This window comes from Buteo buteo, chromosome 2 (assembly GCF_964188355.1).
Source record: "Buteo buteo chromosome 2, bButBut1.hap1.1, whole genome shotgun sequence".
NCBI lineage: Eukaryota > Metazoa > Chordata > Aves > Accipitriformes > Accipitridae > Buteo > Buteo buteo.
Genome location: NC_134172.1, coordinates 79,022,061 through 79,029,538, shown reverse-complemented (window position 1 = coordinate 79,029,538; position 7,478 = coordinate 79,022,061). Strand labels below are relative to the sequence as shown.

The 7,478-nt window shown below is 66.9% G+C and overlaps 1 protein-coding gene across 1 annotated transcript; it reads right to left on the bottom strand.

The window, feature by feature from the left end:
* Positions 1-3,785: 3,785 nt before the first annotated feature.
* Positions 3,786-7,043, bottom strand: REM1 (RRAD and GEM like GTPase 1). The gene is made up of 4 exons (XM_075022620.1): positions 6,579-7,043; positions 6,298-6,380; positions 4,906-5,110; positions 3,786-4,706 (listed from the first exon to the last, which is right to left on the bottom strand). Exons 1-4 carry the CDS (start codon positions 6,892-6,894, stop codon positions 4,429-4,431), a joined length of 882 nt encoding a protein of 293 aa, XP_074878721.1. The 5' UTR covers positions 6,895-7,043; the 3' UTR covers positions 3,786-4,428.
* Positions 7,044-7,478: the final 435 nt, after the last annotated feature.

Below are 7,478 nucleotides of genomic sequence, written 5' to 3'. Positions count from 1 at the left end.
CGGGCCCGATCCCGACCGGGCCCGATCCCGACCGGGCCCCGCCGCTCCTCCCGTGTGTGTGTCCCGTCCCCCCCCCCGGGGTCTGCCTGCCCCAGAACCGGCCATGGGCTCTGCCCGGGGACCCGTTACCGCGCAGGGGGCCGGTCTCCAGGCTGGTCTCCCCAACCCGTCCCACCGCAACAGAGCCCGGCGGTGGTGGAAGGCCCCGGTGCGGTCAGGCCGTGCTCCCCCCCCCAGCCCTCCCGTGCCTCGGTGGACCGGGAGCCGTGAGGGCAGCCGGAGGGCGGTGGGACGGAGCGGTGCCGGCGGTTCCCCTGCGCCCTGCTTGTGCTCAGCCCGGGATTATCCCGGTCGATGGTTGTTTATCCCATCGCCCAAAACTCTCGTGCTGATATCGTGGCTGCCGGGTTGGGAATGCAGGCTTGTCCCTCCCTGCCCAGACCCTGCGGTGTGAGGGGCGGGTGAGGTCTCCTGGGGGGTCCCTGCGGGTGGGGGGTGGGAGGCCCACAGCTCCCGGTAGCCCCCGGCCACCATGGCCACAAGCGGAAGGTGGTGGCTTTGGCCACCGTCAGCCCAAGCGAGATCCCAAGCTGCTCCTCCTGGGTTTTCCTGCCCTTCGCCGTTTCCCGAGGACCCCCCCCCTGCGCTGCCAGGCCTCCCCCGTGACCTCCCCCAGCCCACCCGTGGCTGCACTCGTCGAACAGCCCTTCTGCAAAAATGCCTCATAAATGGCAGCAAATTCTCCCTGCCGCTGGACTGGGGCCAGGACTCTGCTGGAAAATTGGCTGAAACATGTGTTTTCCTCACAAATATTCCCTCCCCTCCCGAGCCGCTGGCAGCCTGGCTGTGCCACCAAGCCTTCTCCTCCTCCTGCGTGTCCCCCTTTCCCTCGCTGGGGTGGGAATCTGCTGGGAAGCAAAGACACTAGAGAAGATAAAGATTGGGCAAAGTTGAATGGTGCTGCCCCCAGTTTAGATCTGAGGCACGGGCAAGAGAAGGGAGCGCAGCAGGGATTAAAAAGCAAGTTTTAAATTTTTTTTAAAACATGTTTTCCTCTTTTTTTTTTTTTTTTAAAAAAAAAGGAATCTATTTCAGGACCGGGTGTGATTCATAGTTTTGCGTTTCAGGCAGAGGGCAGATAGAAAAGGCCTCCTGGGAGCCCCTCTCTGCGGGGCTGGCCTCCTGCCCGGGACGCTGTCCTCTCCCTGCCACTAATTCTCCCACAAAGGAGAAGGACGGGCACCAAGGGCAGCAGCAGGCAGCAGCAGGCAGCCAGGCAGGCAGCGTGCCCATGCCCTCCCCGCTGCTTCCCACCCTGCTGCCTGCCATGGTCTGGCATGGCCCGGCACAGCCCGGCGCAGCTACTGACCCCCTTATCGACCCCCTCACCCAGCCCCTTACGGACCCCTTTGGGTGCCCACCTGTCCCCTAAACCCCATCTTGGCTTGGGAACCGTGGACAAAGGGTGATGCTTCCCCTCCCCACCTTGCCCCCTCTGCTCAGCCCCCTGCGTCGCAGCCCTGCAACACTCCAGCCCCGTTTTGGGCTCTGAGATGTGACACCCCCCCCAAAGAAAGCCGTCCTGGGTGGGGGCTGCAAAGTTTCTCTCCAGGAATCCTTCCCAAAGTTTCTCCTTTGATTTTGGTTTCTGCCCGAGGAGCAAGACCAGCAGCTCCGTTTGCTTTCCACTATGCCCCCCAGGAGCAGGAACCTGCATCCCCCCCCCCCACCCCACACTGGTGCTCCCTCGGTGGGCAGGTGGGAGCAGAGGGGCCCTGGGTGCTGCCACGGGCAGGGCAGGGAGTCCAGGTGTCCGATTCAGCAATTTTTGCACCAAACTCGGGTTAACCGGGGTGGGAGCATCATCCTGAGCCGGGGCTGGGGGGAAGTGAAGGCTGGCGGGGGAATGAGTTTTTCAGTGGGTTGTTAAACCAGAACCCAAACCAGCCCCCAGCCGTCGCCATCCTGCTGGGACTGAGGGCTCATCCTGCCCGTAGCCAACACTCGCAGGCTCTGTGCAGCACTGTCTGCCGGGTGGGAGCGGGTTTTGCCGACGGCAGCTGGGATGTCTTTTTGCCACGGGCTGAGGAAATCGAGCAAAAAATAGTCGTGTCTCCGCAGCCCATTTGAGCAGGGCCCATGCACGGGGACGGCCAGGGCAGCCCGCGGGGCTGGCATCCCAGCGCGGCCACGTGCCGGCCGGGAGCCAGCGGGGTCCCTTGTCCCAGGGAGGTGGTGAGCAGAGCGGCGCACACCGGGACCGATGGCACCGGTGCTGATGGCACCGGGGGGAATGGCGTGGGGGCAAATAGCACCGGGAGCGGGTGGGACTGGTGGAGGTTGCACTGGGGCCGGTGGCCAACCAGGGATGGATGGTATTGGGACGGATGGCACTGGGATGGCCCCGAGAGCACTTGCTGGAGGGGCCGCCAAGCCCCCGCACTACCTGCCCCAGGTGTGGGCCCAGCTGGGGGCTGCAGGCAGCCCCTGGCCCCCCGCCAGCGCCTCCGCCTTCCTTCCTCCCTTCGTTTCCCAGCGCCTCGCCGTGGCCCCCCTTGGCCTCTCCTCCCACCCTCCAGCGCGGCCGCATTTTTCTGGGTTTGAGCTCATTCTTTCCACTCCCCTCACTGCCGGCTGCCAACTTTCCATCCCGTGCCCCCCCCCTCCGCCTCCCGCCGCAGGGAAACGCCGGCTGCAGCTGTGGGAGGGACCCGCAGCAGCAAGGAGCCCCTGTCCCCGGTGTGCAGCCCCCGACCCCGGTGTGATTGATGCTGTGTGAACCGCAGCATCGCAGCCAGCAGCACCAGGAACCGGGGTGCGGGGAGCTCCAGGGGAGGGCCCCGGCAGAATAGCCGGAGCTGGAACAGCAGCAAGGAGAGAGCAGCGATGCCGCGGTCACCAACGGAGAAAAGCTTGAGCGGGCTTCCCTGGTCCTGGGGACAGAGCTGGCAGGGAGAAGCCCTCGCTGGGGTTTGCACCTGCGGAGAGACAGTTTTCCCACAGGGACAGGGTGCTGCCCCACCTCCGTGTCCCCTTTGCGCTGGTGACCCCCCTCTCTGGCCTGCGCCGTGCCGGCCACGGCCAGCGGCTCCCCACGCTCGAGCCACAGAGCAAGTGGAAACTCTCGACCTGACCCGGGCAGGGAGGGCACCGCTGATCCTCCCTGGCGCTGGGCCCGCTGAGCAGGCTACTCCACAGCATCCCGGCTGATCGCCGGCAGCACAGCCTAAAAACAACCGGCAGAGCCCACGCGGCTCCAGCATCGCCTCTCCGGGTGCCCGGGGTCACTCGCTGCTTGCTGCAGCCAAGCACGTCCCTTCCCGGCTGTACCGCGCTGCGGCCGGTGCCACGCTGGTCGGCTCCTGCCTCCCTGCCCCTGCCCGGGGCACCAGGAGCCACCGAGTGCCCGGCTCCCTGTCCAGGCTGCGGCTCCCACGGTGCTCAGGGGCTTGAAACCTGCACCTCAGCGGAGTTCAGCCATTCCCAGAGGCTTTTTCAGAGCCAACCGGGACCCGGGAGGTGCAGGGGGGGGCCTGGGGGTTTCTGCCATCAGAGGGGACGATGCTGCGACCAGTGGGTGAGGAATCAGGATTTCCAGCAAAGGCGGCCAAAGGAAGCCCTGGATGGAGGCTTTCCCTGCCCCGAGAGGTTTCAGCTGGCGAAGATGGAGCCTGCCGAGGCCTGGCTGGAGCAGGAGGCAGGTCCTCTGCCCCAGCCGCCGGCAAGGAACTGGGCTTGAATCCGGCCACGCGGCTCCGGGATGTGGCTGCCCATGTCAGGGACCCAGCAGAGACCAGCAACCTCCCTGATGTGGTTTATTCTGCAGATCGAGGGTTTTCCCCATTGCATCGGTACAGTGACAGCAGAAAAACCTCAGTCCAAGAAACGCTGGTGCCAGGGAGACATGGCACAATGCCCTGGCACAGAGGGGCCGGGGGTGCCAGGCAATGCTGCCAGTGCTCCCCCAGCCCCTCTCCCCGGCCAGGCTCCAGGATGTGCTCGAGGTGGACACCGCTATGGTGCCCTCGCTGGTCCCTGCTGCCCTGCAAAGGACGGGCACCACGAGCAGGACCTGCCACGCTCCCGGCAGCCTCCAGCCCTGCAGGCAGCCCTGCACCAGGGCACGACCACCCCTCACCTCCGGCTCCCCAGGAGCATCTGTAATCCAGGATCCCACCACCCCAAGCGCAGGTGCCCGTCCCACCCTCTGCAGCCCAGGGGACCCGGCTCCACTCATCCCCCCTCCTGGAGGGGAACCGGCCAGATCCAGAGCACCCCGGGCATCCCTCAGCACCGGTTAAAACAGCTCCACGTCTTCAGCATCGCTCCGGACCTGTCTGGGCTCTTTGCAGAGCCACCGGCCACGCTGCTGGCAGAGAGAGGAGAGTCCCAGCCTGCGTGTGCGGAGGGACGGGAAGGCGGCAGCTCTCAGAGCACGGACAGGTCGTGGCAGGACTTGGAGCGGACTTTGAGGGCCCCTTTGCTGCTGTTTCTGGCCACCAGCCTGTCGAGGAAGCGCCGGGCTCTCTTGGTGAGGCTCTCCTTGCGTTTCTGGCCGGGCAAGGGGCGCGCGCGGGCCTCCTTGCCCCCGCGGCGCAGGCGGATCTGCCGCACCACCCCTTCGAAGAGCTCGGCCACGTTGTGCTGCAGAGCCGCCGACGTCTCGATGAACTTGCAGTCGAACACCACGGCGCAGGCACGGCCCTCTGCAAGGGAAAGGCAGGGAGGGGGCACGGCCCCGCTGGTACCCCGGGCACTGGGGAACTGGTGCTGCCGCATGCGGGGCAGCAGCTGAACATCCAAGGAGAAGGGGACAGATGTGGGGGAAGCAGCTGGCAGGGAGCCTGGGTGCAGGGCCCTCCCCGGTGGTCCCCACCAGCCAGACACCCCCCCACCACCACTCACCTTCGACGGAGACCTCACGACACCGCACCAGGTCGGTTTTGTTCCCCACCAGGATGATGGGGATGTCCTCGGCCTGCCGCGCGCGACGCAGCTGGATGCGCAGCTCCGAGGCGCTCTCAAAGCTGCCCCGGTCGGTGATGGAGTAGACGATGACGTAGGCGTTCCCCACCTGCAGGCACTGGCTGCGACGGCAGCTCTCCTCACCCTGCCACCGCATGGGGAACGAGATGTCACTGCTCTGCGGGGGCTGCTGGCAGCCCTGACCGCTGCCGGGGGACAGCGGAGCACCCCAGCACCGATGGGACCTGCCAGCACTCCCCACCACCCTCAGCATCTTGGGGAACAGACATGTGGCCCCATTAATAAAATGCACATTAAAAGCTCCTGATTTTGTGGGGTGTTTGAGAGTTTCCTCCTCTATCAGCAACAAATTAGGGCTGTGGGCTCAGCTTGGCTCGGGGGGGCTGAGGCTGCAGCTCCTGGAGCTGCCCTTGGCCACGCAACACCGGCGTCGTGGGTGCAGGGCCCTGCGTGAACCAGGCACTGGTCCCTGCTGGGCAGGGTGGGATTAGGCAATAGTGGAAATAAAGGGCCGTTGTCTGAGCGTTATGGTGCTGGGGCATCTCCAGAGAGCGCAGCTGAACGTGCAAAATGCAGCCCCAACCCACGTGAGTGCCATGCCCGCATTCACAGCCTGGGAACCGGCTCCATCCCCGCTCCAGGGGTTCGGTCGCTGCCTGGTGGCACCCGCAGGAATGCCAGCCCCGGCATGGAGGGAGGCAAAGGGGGGTTTCAAGGGAGGCCGTGACAGCGGCACTGGCATTTCTGCCCAGGAGATGCCTCTGTGCGCTGAGCGGAAGGAATGCCCTGTGCCAGGCTCTCAGGGCCACAGCTCTGCCTTATGACAGCATGTGTCCTGGCTGGTGGCACGTCTCACGTGGATTTGCCCAGTCGGCTCCTTCAGCCCCGTTCCCAAACCATTTCCACACATTTCGAAGCAGGCTGGCACCACCCTCCTTCCCACAGACCCTTCTTCCCGCCCAGCCTGACCACCCCTCGTATGAGGGACACCCTGTGCTCGCGGTGCCTCACCACAAGAGCCCCCACTGGCAAGAACACGGTGGGCAACCTCCCATGCTGGTGACAAGTGGGCAAAGACCCAGCCAGAGACGTGACCCCCAGCCCCTCTCTTGCCCAGCACATGTCCTGCTCCGCAGTGAGGGCAGTGGCAAACCCTGGACACGGCAGGGAAAGCCCCAGGGAGCTTCATGGAGCTCAGAGACTCCGAAGCAGCGGCTGTGCCCATACAACGTCCCCCGGGCATGTCCCAGCACACCCGGCCCCGCTGGCAGCACAGGCTCCCCGCAGCACCCAGCCCCGACCCTGCTGTACCCGCTGCTCCGGCTCCCAGGTGTCCATCACCAGCAGCGTGGTCTCCTCGCCATCCACGGACAGCGTGCGTTCATACGAGGCCTCTGCAAGACACCGGGAGACCCCAGTTGGCATGGCACCGCCTGGGCAGCTGAGACCCAGTCCTGGCACCGGGCTCCTCTCCGCCTCGCACACGGATTTTTCCCATCACGGGGCTGTGCACCCCCGCCACCTCCTCCGGGTCCCACGGCGGGCGACCCTGCCGCAGAGGGGTCCCGACCAGCCTCCCACCGGGCACCCACCTCCGTGCTGCTCCAGCAGGTCCCGCTCCTGGACACCAGCGAAGAGGTTGACCAGGCTGGTCTTGCCCACACCGGAGTCACCCAGCAGCACCACGCGGTACAGGGGCTCCCAGGAGCCGGAGGAACCCGAAGAGTCGGAAGACCAACTGCCCCGGGGTGCCGCGGCTCTGCCGCCCGGTTCGGACGCGGAGTGACCGAGCTGGGGGTGACAAGCCTCCCCCCGCGACGTGACACCCGGTACCCCCGGCCGCGGGAGAGGGGTGCTGGCCCTCCTCCGCAGCGGGCTCTTGCTCCCGCGTTGCGTGTTCAGGGTCATCTGCGGCACCGAGGGCAGCGGGGCTGGGACAGGCGGCCCCCAGGTGCCCCGGCTCCCCGCGCCCCTCCCGGTGTCAGTCTCGGTGCCGGTATCCGTCCGAACCGGCGGTAACTCGGGCACAACTTTCTCCGGGACAGGCTCGCCGCCGCCCGGACCGGAGCTTTAAACCCCGGGAGGTGGAGCACCCCCCCCCCTCGCCGCGCCCGGTCCCTCCCCCGCCGGACACACCTCCCGCCCGCACCGGCCCCGGGCCCGGGCCCCGGCCGCCCTGTCCGGTCCCCGAGGTCCCCGCGGGGCTCCCGGTGTCGGGGAACGACGAGTTCCCCCGGGGCGCGTCCCCTCGGTCCCGGGGAGCTGGAGGGGGGGGTGTACGGCGGTAGCACCGGGATGCCCCGGCCATGCCGCTGTGGCCGGGGGGTCCGCCACGCTCCCCCGTCCTGCGCGGGGCAGGGCTCCGTCCCCCCGGTCCCCCCGGTCCCCGGTCGTGCTCCCCGCCGGCCCCGGCCCGGCTCCATCTCGCGGCGGCGTGGGGCAGCGCACGGCTCCGCTGCTTGGCCAAGTAAGGAGCGAGCCGAGCCCGGGGA

What these genes read in the sequence shown, in the direction of transcription:
- REM1 (XM_075022620.1), bottom strand. Translation starts at nt 6,894, where the DNA reads ATGACCCTGAACACGCAACGCGGGAGCAAGAGCCCGCTGCGGAGGAGG. An exon ending in CCTGCTGGAGCAGCACGGAG is followed by an intron (nt 6,381 to 6,578) that starts GTGGGTGCCCGG and finishes GGTGTCTTGCAG; the next exon opens with AGGCCTCGTATGAACGCACG. An exon ending in CCTGGGAGCCGGAGCAGCGG is followed by an intron (nt 5,111 to 6,297) that starts GTACAGCAGGGT and finishes ATGCGGTGGCAG; the next exon opens with GGTGAGGAGAGCTGCCGTCG.